Source organism: Schistocerca serialis, chromosome 1, assembly GCF_023864345.2.
Source record: "Schistocerca serialis cubense isolate TAMUIC-IGC-003099 chromosome 1, iqSchSeri2.2, whole genome shotgun sequence".
Classification (NCBI taxonomy): Eukaryota; Metazoa; Arthropoda; class Insecta; order Orthoptera; family Acrididae; genus Schistocerca; species Schistocerca serialis.
In genome coordinates, this window is record NC_064638.1 from 452,636,187 (window position 1) to 452,654,267 (window position 18,081).

General features: G+C 36.5%; 1 protein-coding gene across 1 annotated transcript; it reads left to right on the forward strand.

Annotated features, from left to right (window-relative positions):
- Positions 1-629: 629 nt before the first annotated feature.
- Positions 630-1,145, forward strand: LOC126483041 (uncharacterized). Its single transcript, XM_050106588.1, has one exon. It carries the CDS (start codon positions 630-632, stop codon positions 1,143-1,145), a length of 516 nt encoding a protein of 171 aa, XP_049962545.1.
- Positions 1,146-18,081: the final 16,936 nt, after the last annotated feature.

Below are 18,081 nucleotides of genomic sequence, written 5' to 3' on the forward strand. Positions count from 1 at the left end.
ATTCAACACCAACAAGCATAAAATGTGACTCTCAGACATGTATTAACCACGTTATTACCAACTTAAGCAAGGAAAACCTTGTTGTTAGAACTGTTGACAACCACATTTCAGATCATAGTGCATTAGCCATAGAGATTCATACAGGCAAAGAAATAGTATCTCATGGGGACCTACGTACCGATAAAAGAAAGCTAGTCTATCATACATTAAAGGAAACCCTGGCACACATAAACTGGTATCAGGTAGACCAATATGAAACAGAACATATTAATGAAAAGTGGAACAAATTTTATATAACATTAACTCATTGTCGTAATAAAGCATGCCCAATGGTCAAAAAACTAAAGAAAACTGACACTTACAAGAATCTTTAACTTCCCCTCAATGTGATAAAAGTAAAGGATGATATGAAGGATTTGTATGTTCTTTTCAGAGACACCAAACTGCAGTACTTCCAATCTAAATACAAAGCATGTAGACAAAGTTACAGGGAAGTAATTAAGATATTAAAAGCACAGATGTATGCGGAATAAGTGTGGCAATCCGGAAATATTAGCAAAACATCGTGGAGCATAGTAAACAAGGAAAGCAGGGGAAGTGACAATGCAGTAACATAATAATTAGAGGCAATGAGAATTTACTGTGTGACCCATAGAGAGGATGTGATTGACCCACCACAAGTGCTAAAACCCAGTAATGTCAGTAATTCATTCTTCCTGAGGTGTGTTACACAATTGGAAATCCTGAAAACCATTTCCAACTTAAAAGCAAATACATCCAGTGGCTGGGATGACATCTCATACAAATTTGTGAGAGGGTGCTGTACTGAATTAATAAAGCCACTACAATATTTAATAAACAGCTCTTTCAGTCAGTGGTCTTTTCCTGACTTGTTAAAAGTCACTGAAATAAGACCAGGACACAAAAAGAGAATAACTACAGATGTGCAAAATTATAGGTCTATTTCATTGACATCAAGGCTACTTCTTGATCAGCTCGAATCATTTTTCTGCAAGTACAATGTGCTAAAAAGCTCTCAGCACGGTTTCAGGAAGGACAGGCCTATAATAACAGCAGTAGCTACATTTTTTCAAGCAGTACTGGATAAACTTGATGATGGAAACAAAGTTATTGCCACCTTTTAAAACCTATCCATGGCCTTTGACTCTGTAAATCATTCTACTCTTCTATAAAAATTGGAAACTTATGGAGTCAGAGGAATGGCATTACACTTATTAAGACAACACCTTGCCGATATGAGACAATGTGTTCATTTGTATTGTCCAACGGGTGAACATAATAAACAGTAAAATTATCTTATAAAATTCTTAACTGTGGAGCCCCTCAGGGAAGCATTATCAGACCATTTTTGTTTATTGTGTACATCAGTGACGTAATAATTCCATAAAATTCAAACCTAGTAAATTATGCCGATGATATTTTTTCAGAAGATGGGGCTCTACAAAGCAGTTAGCAGTGCAAAATAATACAGAGAACATTAGTCTCATCACATAATATCGCACCAAAAAGAAATTGGCGCTAAATAAGGACAAGACAATTCTGATGGAGTTTCTGCTAAATTATATATCAAGACAAGTGGATACTGAGCCAGAGTATTCAGTTGAAACAATTGATGAACATATATTCCTGTGTATTATAGTAGATGATCATCTTACATGGAAGGAGCACATCAACTATTTTTGTAAAAAATCTCCTGTAACACCTACCTGCTAAAATGCCTTTCTGACATAATAACACCATCTGTCTTAAGACAAGTCTATCTAGGAATCATACACTCCCACCTATATATATATGGTATCGAGATTTGGTGTGGGGCGTCAATGGTATACACGGATAGGGTTTTCAGAACCCAGAGAAGAGCAACTAGGATAATAGCTAATATTAGTAAACATCAGTCCTGCAGAGAATACTTCATCATGTATAACATACTGACAGTGTATTCATTGTGTGTTGTCAGGACTATGCTCTTTGTAAAAGAAAATACGGAACATAGTATAATCAATAGTGAAATCAAACTTCCTGGCAGATTAAAACTGTGTGCCCGACTGAGACTCGAACTAGGGACCTTTGCCTTTCGCGGGCAAGTGCTCTACCAACTGAGCTACCGAAGCACGACTCACGCCCGGTACTCACAGCTTTACTTCTGCCAGTACCTCGTCTCCTACCTTCCAAACTTTACAGAAGCTCTCCTGCTCGTGCTTCGGTAGCTCAGTTGGTAGAGCACTTGCCCGCGAAAGGCAAAGGTCCCGAGTTCGAGTCTCGGTCGGGCACACAGTTTTAATCTGCCAGGAAGTTTCATATCAGCGCACACTCCACTGCAGAGTGAAAATCTCATTCTGAATAGTGAAATCCATAATTATAATACAAGAGATGAGAGGATTGCCACATAAAACTTAGTAATAAATGAGCAACAGATCATAGCCCATTTTCTGCTGGAAGAAATTTTTATAACAGGCTGCCAAATAATATAAAATTGTTAAATAGAAACATATTGAAGACAAAATTAAAGCAACTGTTAATTGCTAAATGTATGTACTCCATCAAGGATTTTTAATGTATGTTGTGTAATTTATCTTTATTTCTAAACTCTTATTAATGTTCATATGTTTTTAAACAGACTATGTTCATGACTGTAAAAAATTTTATGGACAAATAAACCATTTATTTATATGTCAATATTCCCTGTTAGTCCCATCTCACACAATTAAGCAATATTCTAGAACTGGTTGCACAAGTCATTTGTAAGCTATCTCCTTTGTAGATTTATTGCGCTTCCTCAGTATTCTACCAATAAAGTTGAAGCCTACCACCGACTTTACCCATGACTGAACCTTTGTGATTATTCCACTCCATTTCATACCCCTACAAAGTGTTACACAGAGGTATTTGTGTGAGGTGGACAAGTCCAACAGTGATTCATTGATATTATAGTCATAGGATATTACTTTTTTTCATTTTGTGAAGTGCAGAGTTTTACATTTCTTAACACTTAAAGCAAGTTGCCAAACTGTGGACCACTTTGAGATCTTATCTAGATCTGACTGAATATTTATGCAGCTTCTCTCAGGTAGTACTTCATTATAGATAACTGCATCATCTGCAAGAAGCCTGATTTTACCATTAATATTGTCTGTAAGGTCATTAACATGCAACATGAACTACAAGGGTCCTTACATGCTTCCCTGGGACACATCTGAAGTTGCTTCTACATCTGACGATGACTCTCGATCCAATATAACATGCTGTGTTCTCCCTGCCAAAAAGTCCTGTATTCAATCAAAAATTTCACTTGATACCCCAGATAATCATACTTTTGTCAATAAGCATGAGTGTTGTACTGAGTCAAAAGCTTTTCAGAAATAAAGAAATGCAGCCTGTACCTGATTGCCTTGATCTAAAGCTTTCAGTAAGTCATATGAGTGAAGTGCAAGTTGGGCTTCACATGGCCAATATTTTTGAAATCCTTGCATGGAGGAGGTCATTCTGTTCAAGATACCTCATTATGCTTGAGCTCAGAATATGTTCTAAGATTCTACAACAAATCATTGCCAAGGTCTGGGTGGTACTTTTGTGAATCACAGATACTATGCTTCTTTTAGACACATATGACCTGTCCTTTTTCCAAGGACTGGGTACAGCTTTTTGTTCAAGAAATCTATGGTAGATTATCATTAGATGAGGTGCTAACTCAGCCGCAAATTAAGTATAGAATCTGACATGGATTGCAACGGGCCCTGGAGTTCTTTCAGTTTTAACAGTTTCACCTGTTTCTCAACATTACTGGCACTAACACATATTTCATTCATCTTTCCAGTGGTATGATGATTAAATTGGGGCAACTCTCCTGGGTTTTCCTTTGTAAAGGAACGTTTGAAAACAATTTCAGCTTTTGCTTTGCTGCCCTCAATTTGAGTTCCTGTCTCATTCACTAGGGACTGTTGGTGCCACTAACAGCCTTTACATATGACCAGAATTTCTTTAGGTTTTGTGAAAGATCACTTGACAGTATTCTGCTATGGTAGTCATTGAAGGCATCACACATCGATCTCTTGACAGCCAAATGCATTTCACTCACCATCTCTCTATCTATAGCCGTATGCTTTGTTTTACACCTATTATGCAGTAATCTCTGTTTCTTTAGAAGGTTCTTTACAGTGGCTGTATACCATGGATGTTCCATCCCATTATGAACTGTTCTACTGGGTACGTGTCCAACCAGTGCATGGTCAACTATTCTTTTATACATGAGCCAGAGTTCCTGTACATGCTCATGTCTTGTGCTGAAAATTTCAAATTCCTCGTTTAGATATGACACTACTGATTTTTTATCTAGTTTACTGAACATATATATCTTTCTTCTTATTTTAGTTGTCCTTTGTACTTTGGTAATTATTGTTATCACAACTGCGTCATGGTCACTGATAACAGGTTCAATGTGGACATCATCGAAGAGGTCAGTTCTATTTGTTGGCATTAGATCCAAAATATTTCCGTCATGAGTGGAGTTCCTAACTATCTGTTACAGGTAGCTTTCAGGGAAGGCATTCAGTAAAGTTCCTCATGGTGTCTTATCATGCCCACCACTAACAAAACTTTAATTTTCCCAATTAATTGTTGGATGATTAAAGTCTAAGTCTCTTCTTCATACATTATTATCCAATTTATGTTGAAATGCTTTTTTTTTTGTTAGTATAAAGAGTAATTACACATTATTCTTATTTTCATTTAATTCCTTTTTCGATAAGATTCTAGAATTTAAGAAGAGTACACTTTTATGAAAAAAAGTAAAATTATATAAAGTTGCAACAAAAATGGTAAAGTCAAACTGCAAGTTAACGAAAGGATTTGATTCATTATGGATAAGATTTCACAAAACAACGTAATGCAACAATTCAACCATTAAGGATTTAACTACAAAAAAAAGTTTGTGAACATCTTTGTTTTGTCTCTAGAGGTTTTTCATCAATATTGAAAAATACACATTGATGACATGACCAGTTTTGATACTGGACATCTCAGTTCTGTGTATTCCTGAGTCTTCGTAAACTTGTTTTAATTGGTCCCAGTCTTCTTTCATGGTGGTTGTGTTCTGCTGTATCAACTGACAATATTATTTTTATTATTGCATCACACACTTTCGACTAGTCTTTTACTACATTCGGGATGCATTCCTACAGCTTTTCATGTTGAAGATATGATTTCCTAGGAAACTCTCACAAATTGTAATTCTCACTTCCTTTGAGTTTTTCTACAAATGGTAATGAATCTAATGCCATAATACCGGATTCAAATAATCGCTGGACTTATTTATTTTGGTTTCATGTTTATTTATTTATTTTTATTTTATTTATTTATTTATTTATCCGTCTTTAAGCATTTACATGCAATCGATGTCATCATGAGTAATGTACAATTTACATATTAAGAAATATAACTTTGTGAGGTATCACACAAAGTATACATTTTAAAAGAACGTACATAATAAAGGAATACATTTGATACATAAAGATATCCCACATAACTAAAGTGTGCATTTTAAAGAATGTGCATAATAAAAGAATACATTTCATACATAAGGATTTCTCCACATGTTTAACAGTTACATGTGGAACTACAGAGAGACAAAAAAAGCTTAGGAAGAGGTACAAACAGAGTTGCAAGTTGTTTCGTAAGTCAGGTCTATTTTTGAAGAGTTTTCAAATTCTTTAACACTGTAAAAAGCTTTGTCTTTCAGCCATTTTTTAGTCTTACTTTTAAATATATTAAGAGAGAGACAATGTGCCTGCACAGGTAATGTGTTGAAAAGCCTTATTCCCATGTATTCATAACGGTCTTGTGTTTTCTTGAGTCGAGTTGTTGGTATGTCTAACTTAAATGTTTGACGAGTGTTATGATTATGAACCGACTGCCTAAGGTTGTAACTGTTAAAGTTTTCTTTTATGTACAAAAGGCAGCTGTATATAAAAAGAGAATGGACTGTCATTATCTGTAATTCTTTGAAGTATGACCTACATGATAGGTTATTTTTGGTAATCCCAGAGATGCTCCTGATGGCTTTCTTCTGCCAAATAAAAATTTTCCTGGACCATGGAGAATTACCCCATAGAAGAATACCATAGCTAATATGGCAATGAAAGAATGCATAATAGGAATTAATCAGCAGGCTTTCAGGAACACAGGTGCGTAATTTTTTCAGTAGATAGATAACTCACGAAAGCTTTCGAGATATGTTGTCTATGTGACTCTGCCAGGTTAATTTCGTATCTAAGTATATGCCAAGAAGTTTGGTAGAAGTGTACTCAGTATCAGCATTGGATAAGCTGAAGGATATATTTACGGTCTTTTCATAGATAATAGCTAACTCACTGGCTTCGAACCACATATTGGATAATCTGAGAAAATCTTTACTTTGCTCCTTCAGTTTATTTATGTCCTTCCCTGAATTGATGAAAGTTGTATCGTCTGCATAAAGCACAGATTTGCATGGCATATTGCTGGGCAGGTCATTTATAAATATTATAAACAGTAATGCCCCAAGCACTGATCCTTGGGGTACACCTCTAGTGACATTCAGTAACTGTGATTTTGACCATTGTAGCTTACAGTTTGTTTTCTGTTACTGAGATATGATTTAATGAGGGAGAGTTCCAGTTCCCTAATGCCATAACACCATAGTTTTTCCAGCAGTATTGTCTGGTTTACAGAATCAAATGCTTTGCTTAAGTCCACTAGTGTGGCTTCAACAGATAATTTGGATTCAAAAGAAGATTGCACAGTAGAAACAACATTTTCAACAGCATTAATTGTTGATAACTGGGCCCTAAAACCATATTGAGACTTAGTCAGTACATTGTTTTTTGACAAATTCATGTTAATTTGCTTTTGTATGCAATATTCGATTATTTGAAAAAATAGGTATCAGAGAAATTGGATGATAATAATTAGTGCAGTTTTTATCGCCCTTTTTGTGTAATGGAATTACTACTGTCTTCTTTAGACATTCTGGAAAAATACCACCGTCAAATATCCAGTTTATGAGTGTGCAGAGAGGGAATTATATCAAGTCAATTATTTTTTTAATCACAAAATTTGAGAGGCCATAAATATCTTCTGATCTGGAGTCACTTAACTTTGCCACTGATTTAATTACATCACTTATTTCTACATGTCCCCAATTACAGGTTGGCACAGTATCAGCAAAGTTTTGTAAAAACTGGTTTATATAAGTAGCTTGTGAATTTGATTTTGAACTCTTCTTATGAGGAGATGAGGGATTACGGTTTGCTGCATTGATAAAAAGGAGCTTAAATTCATCTGGGGTGACATTAACATCAGTTGTAACAGCCTTCCACTTATTACTGGAGTTTTTAATGAAGATATCATTTGCTCTACATTTTGCTAATCTGATTTGTGATCTATAGTATCTCTTGAGGCTAACATACATTGCATTGTCAACACTACCATTTTTTACCTTATCATAGCATATCAAAACCATTAATCTTAGCTTCTGTAAATATGGTGTGAACCACCTATGTGGAGTAGTTCTACCAAGCTTTCTTACCATAGTTTTGTTTTTTTTGGTAACCATTGGACAGGAGGTATTGAAAATCTCAGATAGAGTACTAACAAACCCGCTACAAGCCTCCTCAACATTGTTGGAAGCATATATTATATTATTCCAGTTTAGTACCTTCAGCTTACCCCTGAAGCTATTTATGCTTTTATCATTTAATAACCTGACATACCGGGTTGGTTCACAATCCCCCATTGTTTCATTAATTGTTAGTTTTACCCATATACCTTTGTGATCTGTCCAATGGTCGACATTAAGGAGTCCCAATTCAAAATCATCTTTATGTACATTTGTGATAAAATTGTTGAGACAAGAAAGTTGTCTTGTGGGACTATAATTTGCACAGAAGAGATTATGGGATCTTAGCATGTTAAGCAAATTAGTATTTTTGTGTGTTTTTTTTCCTTACATCATAATTTAAATCTCCTATAATTACTGTCGTGTGTTTGGGATATTTTTCTCTACGGTGAATAAGTTTATCTAAACACTCTACAAATTGATCGGCATCACTATCAGGAGAATGGTATATTGAAATAACTGTGAGTTTTAATGTTGGTAGTAGCATGACAGCCGCTTCAAGATAAACTGAGTTTTACGTAGAAATAATGATGTGTTCTGAATACTATTTGCATGCATTCATACGATAAAATATTTCTTGTTTTCTACTTTAAACTTTTTGCTGTGCCTGTCTGTTACTTAACATCTCCGTTATGTGTCAAGTAGCAAAACATCTAAACTATATAGTGAGTAGCAATCTATCTGTTTCATAATGTTCTTTGGCATTATATTTAGTAGTAGTAGTAGTAGTAGTAGTAGTAGGAGCAGCAGCAGCAGCAGCAGCAGCAGCTTTATTTATCTGTAGATCTCTTTTTACAAGGATATAGGACATGTCAAAGTATTTACAAGTTTAGACCAATTTAAAATAAGCTAATTCATATACACATACATTTTCAGACTCCTAGTTAGAGTTACTCCTAGTTTAGTATGTAACTAAAAGACACTGCATGTTACACACTGATGATAGGATTCTAAGGGCATAACATGCTGATGACATTTTGTTTGCAAGTACCTTTGTGTGTTCACACCACATCAGCTAAGAATCAATAGTCATTCCAAGAAATTTTTAGTTGTTACACAGTCTATAGAGGTGCCATGTCCATTGTTATTTTCCCTCTTCAAACTGAAATTCGTGGCATTAGTTTTCTTTTTGTTCAGTGTCACTTTATTGCTTATTGACCAATTGTAAACTTCCTTGAGGTTTTCATTTGCTTTCTCTGCATGGAGTTCTCTTGGGTGCAGCCAATTAAAATGATCCAGAGCATCTTTCCTATGTGGCCATATCATAAACATATCATCAACGTATCTCCAAAAACTAGTTAGTTTTAAGAATGCCATCTTCAGTGTCATGTCCTCAAAATCTTCCGTAATCAAATTGGCAACTATGGGGGATAATGGACTCCCCATAGCCACTTCGTCAGTTATTTCAAAGTATTTGTCATTAAATAAAAAAATATTTCTATGTCAACATACGGCAACAAAGCTTAGTTGTTTCTTTGTCCGATTTTTCACCAGTTAGCTCCAAAGAATCTTCAAAAGGAACTCTGGAAACAGAAACACAGCATCAAAAGTAACTAGCAAATCTTTGGGACTGAGACACAACGACTTCAAATGCTGAATAAAAAACCAGAGATTTGGAAATATGGTGTTCGAATTTTTTGACATGGGGACTGAGAATGGACACTAAGTACTTGTCTTAGTTGTAAGGGGACTGTAGCACCAGGTTTAAGTTTTTTTAAGAACATCATCAGATAATGGACTCTTCTTCAAAAGTGAAAGCGTCTTGCATTTTATACATTTAGTTGCATCGGGTGCCATCCCCATGGTGGCACATCTCCTTGCTTGAAAGAGCCATGCTCCACCAGTCCATCAGAGAAGATCAGGATTTAGTAATTCTTCCAGTGCACAAGGCAATGCAACAGTTCCTCTTTCATGGGATGATTATGTGGGTAATATGGATCTTTAGCTTACAGACTTGGTATACTGAATATTGCAGAACAGATTCTTAAAACACTTTGACCTGGTGTTGCAGTCCCGCCAAGATTATATGGTTTGGCTGAGGTGCACAAACAAGGAGTTCTTCTTCAGTCTATTGTTATCAATTTGGGTGCTCCTACTTACAACTTAGTCAAGTACTTAACATCCATTCTCAGTTCCCATGTCAGTAAATCCGAACACCATATTTCCAATTCTCTGGTTTTTATTCAGCATTTGAAATCTTTGAGCCTCAGTCCCATGGATTTGCTAGTTACTTTTGATGTTGTTCTCTGTTTACCAGAGTTCCGCTTGAAGATTCTTTGCAGTTAATTGATGAAAAATTGGATGAAGAAACAACTAAGCTTTGTTGCCATATGTTGACATTGACATATTTTTTATTTAATGACAAAATCCTTTGAACAAACTGACAGAGTTCAAATGGCTCTGAGCACTATGGGACTTAACATCTATGGTCATCAGTCCCCTAGAACTTAGAACTACTTAAACCTAACTAACCTAAGGACAGCACACAACACCCAGCCATCACGAGGCAGAGAAAATCCCTGACCCCGCCGGGAATCGAACCCGGGAAAAACTGACAGAGTGGCTATGGGGGATCCATTACCCACCATAGTCACAAATTTATTTATGGAAGATTTTGAGGACATGACACTGAAGATGGCATTCTTAAAACTAACTAGTTTTTGGAGATACGTTGATGATACGTTTATGGTAGCCACATAGGAAGGATGCTCTGGATCATTTCGTAGATCATTTTAATTGGCTGCATCCAATATTAAGTTCATGATGGAAGTTGAAAAGGAGGTAAAACTTCCATTTTTAGATGTCTTGGTTTACAGGATGGATGATACGACATTAGGACATAGCGTTTATCATAAGCCCATGCATATGGACTGACATTTTCATATATCAAGTTGTCACCCATTGTAGCAGTGCAACGGTGTCCTACGTACATTGGTAAAAAGAGCTTACACCATCTCAGAGGCAGATAGTTTGTACAAGAACTGGATCCTCTAAAAGCTGTGTTCAAGCAGAATGGTTATGCTGGCAATCATATCTGTTGTGCTCTACGGACTGGACCTTTGTGGGAACCAACAGACAATACAAGCAAATCAGTGGCTTCCTACATTTTGCAGGGAGCATATGCTTCAAAATAGGAAGGATTTTAAAGAAATTTGATATTAAAAGTGTATTCCATCCACCAGCTAAGACCACAGTTCTGCTGGGCTCAATGAAGGATGATAGGGTGTGAGAAAGTCCGGAGTCTACAATATTCCCTGCCATTGCGGGTAAGCCTATATTGGACAAACAATTCATACGGTCCAGGCTTGTTGTGTGGAGCATCATCGCCACACACATTTATTTCAGCCTGAAAAATCTGCAGTGGCGGAACATTGTCTTACTGAAGGACATAAAATGTTGTATGATGAGACACAAGTGGTTGCCCCTGCGTTGTGGTATTGGGACTGTGTGGTGAAAGAAGCCATTGAAATCTGGTTACCTGACAATGTTATAAACAGAGGTAAGGGGTATGCTTTAAGTAACAGTTGGAATCCAGTTCTGTTTGACATTAAGAAACAACGGTCCTTGTTTTGGTCATCAAAAATTGTCATTGGTGTTTGATAACGATTTATCAATTCCATGAGCTTTCATCACTGGTGCGCTGTTGTGCCTGTTGCTACAAGGCAATCATGTTTGAGCATGTGCAGTGAACATACGATCAGTGTATAAAGGAGCTGCCATGGCATGTTCGATTTCAGTTCCAGCGAGATAGTGCCACGACCTACTCACGTGAAGATGATGGACAGGTGAACCGCCGAAATATTGTGTTCAGGTAAGTATATGTTCTGGCTGGAGACCTGACATGAATACAACGAATTATTATACTGGGTAAGTTTACGGAGCCACACCGGCTTACTTTATTGGCAGAAAACATTATATCAGGTCTTGTCACTGTGGCATGTTTCCGCACACGTCAGCATGAATAAATTCTCCTGAAGGAAAGGCACAAGTCCAGAAACTTGATCTAAATCCCTTCCTATGCATTTTACCATACTGACATGATTCACAGAAAAACTTAATTAAAGCATTTGATTTTATCTCTGGGATCAAACCACAGTCAGGCATTTTCTTCAAATTTTCGAAATTTACAAGGCTCACCCTCTTGGGCCATAACAGCACAAAATCAGATGATGCACAATTTACTTTTGTTCCACATTTCCCATACAAAATAATATTCTGTTACATTGATTTTCAGATTTTACACCACTTGCCACTAGCCTCTCACTAAATACCTCAGTTGTATTATTATTAAATGTGATTTACAAACCTTTACTGGCTACTGCTCCCATTGAAATTTATTTATTTATTTTTAACCAGCACATACAGTGTATCCTCCAGTGCATGAGGTTCCCATGCATCATTTACTAGTACATTTAACTTGACTGTTCCTATACCTCCAGAACAGAAATTGAATTATCTCCTATCTGAACAGGAAATTTGAACTTCTCTAGTTACTTAAGAATTAAAAACAATTCCTTGTGTGACATCATGTGTTTTGTTGCAGTGCTACCAGCAAGGCAAACATGATCATAATTAGTTGCCAAAATGTTCTTGATTTCTGCACTGAGAGCTTGATGTTTTGGATATTCATTTTCTGTTGACAATTTCATGTATTTTCTTGCACTTAGTCTTGTAATGACCTTTCTTATCACAATAATAGCAATCAATATTCTTCTTATTCTCAGAAATTTTGCTTAAAATGCTTTGCAAACACTGATCCTGGCCTTTATTCATTGCGTGATCACCATTAATGGCAGCAAATACAGTTGCCGTTCTTCAGTCTCTGACAAACATTTCTCTTCTTTCAGTAACTTTGCTGTTTAATTATTGAAAGTCTGCCTGCTTTCACCACATGAGCTCCAAGTTGTAACAAACAGACCATATTTTGCAGGAAGTTCACTGAAAACTTCAGCAATCTTGTCTTTCTCTCCACTGGTTCACCAACATCTACAAGAGACTGTGCTAATGTTTCAACTTCGCTAATATGTTGCACAATATTATCATAGAGTGACATCTTATAACTAAAGAACTATTATTTCAACACTGCTTTATTTATTGCAGGTCACTGCGCTTGTATTACATTAATCCGATTCTCCATACCATTTGCTGTAGTATACGACATGACAGTATGCAAATGGTCATATTCCATACTAGATGAAATAAAAAGTGCTGCTTTTGCATTAAGCTCGTCCCATAGGTCCTGTGTGTCTGTGATTTCAGCTGGTCGTACTTTACTTCCATCAGTGACATCTAGCAATTTCTCAGATCAAAAGATAATTACCATTTGATACTTCTGTAACTGAAAATTAACTCCCTTGAATTTTTGGATACTGAAAATCTTTGTTCAAACCATCTTTTACCTTTGCAGTTTCCAAGTAAAATCCTCAATGTAATTCAATGCACTGTGGAGGCTTGATTGACATGAAGAAAATAAAATATTAGTCCAGTAAGTTAACATGTTGCACAGGCTGTAATTAAATTATAGCAGCATGTGATGAAAAAGTTTTGTTTCTTGAATGAAATGAATACACTTAAAACCTCAAGTCACCGAACGTTTCTTCTATTCCTTGCCTTTACATATATGAAGTAGTGTTGTTGTTATATAAAAATCAATATACGTTTCACTCTTTTCTTTTCCATCACGACTATAGCACTCACCACACAGAGAATTTTGAAATTCTGACATATCGTTTAAATCTATAGGCCCAAAAACCAGAGTGTCTGAGCGTAACAATTTGCAATAAAATAAGAGGCAGCAATATGTTTAACATGGAGCTTGGTCCACTGAAAATAGTGCTCTTTACTTTCCTGGTGGAAAAGTGTTGTTATTCTATTGAAGAATATATTGAGGGCAGCTTCACAGTTAGAACAAGGGAATTATATACATATATTTTTTTTTTTTTACTGGAAAGAGTCATATGCATTTGTGTAGCAGCACCTTAGAAATGTGTATAAAATAATGTAAACTTGTGTATTACTCTTAAAAATGTTTCTATTGTAATAAATATTGACATGTCTCCTTCACATTAAATGAAACAATTTGAAAATTGTATGTAATAAGATGAATAAATCCCCTTTCCATCCATCCACATTTAAATTTTACACTATTTCCCTAAATCACATGAGGCAAATTTCAGCTTGGTGTTTTCTAAAGGGTATGGGTGATTTCGTTCTCCAATCTGAGTTTGTGTTCTGTCTCTAATGTCCCCATAGTTGATGGAGTGTAAACCCTAATCTTCTTTTTTATTGAATTGAGAGAATTTTTATTCTGTAGTTTCATCAATGTGGAAGTTATCCCTTTGCCTTGTATTATGGTTATACATTTCCATATTTAATAACTCATTGAAGCTTGTTTTCACAAACATAGTTTTTTGAGCTGTGTATGTTGAAGTTGGTGTCAGTATATTACTTCCCATAAATTAATTGTCATCCAGAGATATATTAAATGGTTCTTGATAGCAAATTTAACATCATCTTTGTATGAAAAATTGACATACAGCCTCATTTGAGAATACAATGAGACAAGTGTGGCTAGATCAGTCCATAATATGTATTCTCATTTACAGCAGTGGAACAAGTTTAACATCTCATTGACAAAGAGCTAATTAGAAGAGAGTCCAAGCTCAGATAGGCAAACTGCAGAAAGCTAAATCTGGATGGCTGGACAGGGATTTGAACTCTGCTCCCTCTGAATGTGAGCCTTTTTACACTGCACTGCCACACTCAATACAGCAATGGAAATTTACCTCATTGCGACACTAGAGCTTCTTTTTCTGTTGTTTTCTTTTTTTTAAATATGATGTTCATGCCATTTAATGTTCTGCAATGATGCCATGGAATGAGTGGATATCTCTTTCCATTAGTACCGAATTCTCTAACTGGAAACCCCAAGGTTTTAGGCAAGAAATGATTCGATCGGGGTATGTCGAACATCTTATCTCAATTTGTAGGCTTTTCAATACTCTCTGTCCTCTAGTTCTGTAAACCATGGACATACTTCAGTCACCACCATTTGAAATGGGGATGTTTTGTATTTCAGAGAATGAGTATCTTAATCACCTGCAAATGAAAATGGTTCCAAACTTTGTTCAAAGAAATAAAAAAGTACCTTTACTTCAACCTGAGCTGCATTCTGATGCCTATTGAGGCAAAACAGTGTGTAACAATCTATGGGGCATGTGCCATGACAAAGTTGTGATATATCTTGGGAGACACATAGGAGAAGGTCCCAGGTTTGAGTCCCAGTTTTAATCTGCCATGAAATTTTAAATTGGTGCACATACCACTGCAGAGAGTAAATTCATTTTGGAAAGTAAGACTGTTTTTGGGTAGACAGTTAGTCCCTCAGTTGAATGTGGAGTATTCTAATTCAAAATGTCCTTCCACTGTCAGTCATTTACTCTCAACTAAACAAGGTAGCCCAATTGGCTAGCCCTCTTGGCCATTGTTTCTCCTTTTTATATCCAAAAAGGCTTAGAAGAGAGGCCACTTGATTCAAATCTGCACCACGATAAGAGAATGATACTTAAAAACATTGTAAATACTGTATAGTGGCAGAACTATGCAACACTAGGTGGACACATATGCATCCAAGTCCTGTACAGTGGTTGATAGAGTGGGCACATGAAAACACCACTCAAGTAAGGAAGATACTTTATAGAGAGACAATCAAACTTGTGACACTGCTGTTTCCTTATTCAAAATTGTATTTTTGATTCATTCATTTGAAAGTATGACAGCACATCTTAAAGCTCTGCAATGTTTCAAATGCCAGAAGTACAACCATTCCTCATTCTCATGCAAAATCTGTGTTATTTGTGGGAAATTTGAGCAGGGAGGACACAAAACAGGTACAGAATGGTTTTCCCCAATTGCATACTTTAATTGTTTAGGACCTTATCTTAGATTAGGTAATGGCAAAGTTATACTACAGAGTGGAAAATTCAGGAGATAATGTTGGCCAAGGGTGTATCATATGAATGGAATAAGAGGGAATTCCAAACTACTTGGCCTCCACAATTTAAATAATCATTTGGAGCAGCCTTTAAGGCAATGACAGTGAAAGTTATCCCCCCCCCTCACAAACACCAATGACAGATGGCTCACTGCAATGTGCTTGTACCCCCAAATTAATGCTAAAATTTCAAGCAGTTTTCAGAACCACACAACAGATTTGTGATTAGTACAATCAAAAGCTACTTCAATTTAGTATATCAGGCATTGAAACAGAAGTGTAGAAGTGTACAACAAGAAAAGTCTAAAATGAGAAATGGAGTGAAAAAGCCACCTGACTACTTGTTTTTCTTGTTATTTGTTGAAGCTAATTTTTCTGTACACTATGATAGTTGTGTGGACATTTATATCTAATTATGCCCTCACCACCCAAAAACATATTACACAAGAAAAGTGACAGGGTTAAAGATAATGCATTGTAGCAATGATTCCATATAACTATGTAATTTGAATGACTGTGTGTATCACATGGAAGAGCTAAAAATATAAGTGCAAGAGAGACTTCTGCCTCTCCAAGAGAGCCCATTTCAAACCATCTGGCACCCATGTACAAAGAAGCAACAATATAGACAGATGGTTAAAAGGCTGAAGGTGGTGTGGCTTTGACTGTCAAGGAAACTTGTCATAACTCACTTATTCCTCTCTGCAGCAACTTACAAGAAGACACCCTTATTCATTATGTATCTCCTTACCTGACACAACATAGGCCTATTGAGTTAGTCAAACAATTCCTCCATTCTTTTGTTCTTCAAGGTGGTTTCAGAATACACAACTTCACAAGGAGCTGTAAGCACAACAGCCCCAAAGATAGAGTTATATAGAGCCTCATTTTAACTGTGGACCTATGCCTCTTAAGCTGAATGTTTTAAGTGAAACATTTTTGCACTGCCATTGGTATGTACACTACTACTGACCTCTCATTTCGTTTTCCTTCACTCATTGACATTTTTGAATGGGAAACATTGGTGACTTCCATTGTAGTTACCATATAATTATAATACTGCACCTCCCAGAAGGACCTGTGCCAGCTATAAAGTTATGCAGATAGGCAATTAGCAGAGAAAACGAGATGTTGTTCAGCACATTAGTTACATTTGAATCCATAATCACATTACAACAGTTACTCATAATGCTGCAGAAGCTGCCACCCTCAAAGCCTCTGCCAAGCTGCTGGGATAGCAAATGTCATTTAATTCGAAAAAAATAAAAAAAGTAAATGTGAAAGTTCCTGAATTTTGTAACTTGTTCCAATAAGCACACCAAAGTTTGGCAGCCAGTAAGGAAAATCTCCAGTAGAGACAGACAACCACCAGTCACGTACACTGCATAAAGGACAAGCATTAACCTATCCACCAGATATAGCCCATGCTACAACTGAATACTTTAACATAAGATAACAACAAAGAATCTATATTTGTCTGTCAGAAGGAGCTTATAGAGAGTTTGGACTCCAATAATGAGGAAATAAGCAACAGCCCTTCTTTGAGTGGGACTTGTATCCTCTTCATTCAGTCTAAAGGTCTGATGATATCCTGTCTTGTCTGAATAATGTAGCTAAAGAAATCCACTTTAATTGTTTCATCCACATTTGACACCAGGAATTATTTCCCAACTCGGGGAGAGGGGCCAATTTGATTGCCCTCACCGGCCAGTGTGGCCGAGCAGTTCTAGGCGCTTCAGTCTGGAACCGCGCGACCACTACGGTCGCAGGTTCGAATCCTGCCTTGGGTATGGATGTGTGTGATGTCCTTAGGTTAGTTAGGTTTAAGTAGTTCTAAGTTCTAGGGGACTGATGACCTCAGATGTTGAGTCCCTTAGTGCTCAGAGCCATTTTTTGATTGCCCTCCTAAAACCAGGCAATGGCAGTGTGTCCAAAGACAACTCTCATTACCCTTCACTAGCTACATAGGAAAGGCTCTTGAACAAATGGTGTACCAGCACCTTGTGTGCATTCTTGACTCACAGAAACTCATCATTCACTTTCTATGTGGATTTAGGAATTTTTGCTTGTCCCTTGACTATTAGTCCCTACTGGCAGTGGTTGTTGGTAGGCTTTTCTATGCAAGCAGAATCCCAAAGGGTTATTCTTCATTGTAAAGTTTATATGACACACAACTGATAGATTACAGTCTGGAACAACTGTATATGTGGGGCCTTTAGGGTTACTTTTAGTGAGCTTTCTTTGCAGACTGCTCGATCAATTAGTGAGATGAAAAACAAGTCTCAGATACATGATGTCTCATTGCTTTTTTTCTATGGATAGCAAAAGAAACACAATTAATATCATAGGAAAATGTTCACCATTTGTCTATGACTTTGTAGTGAACTGTTCTTCCTCCATTCTCCTTATGACAACT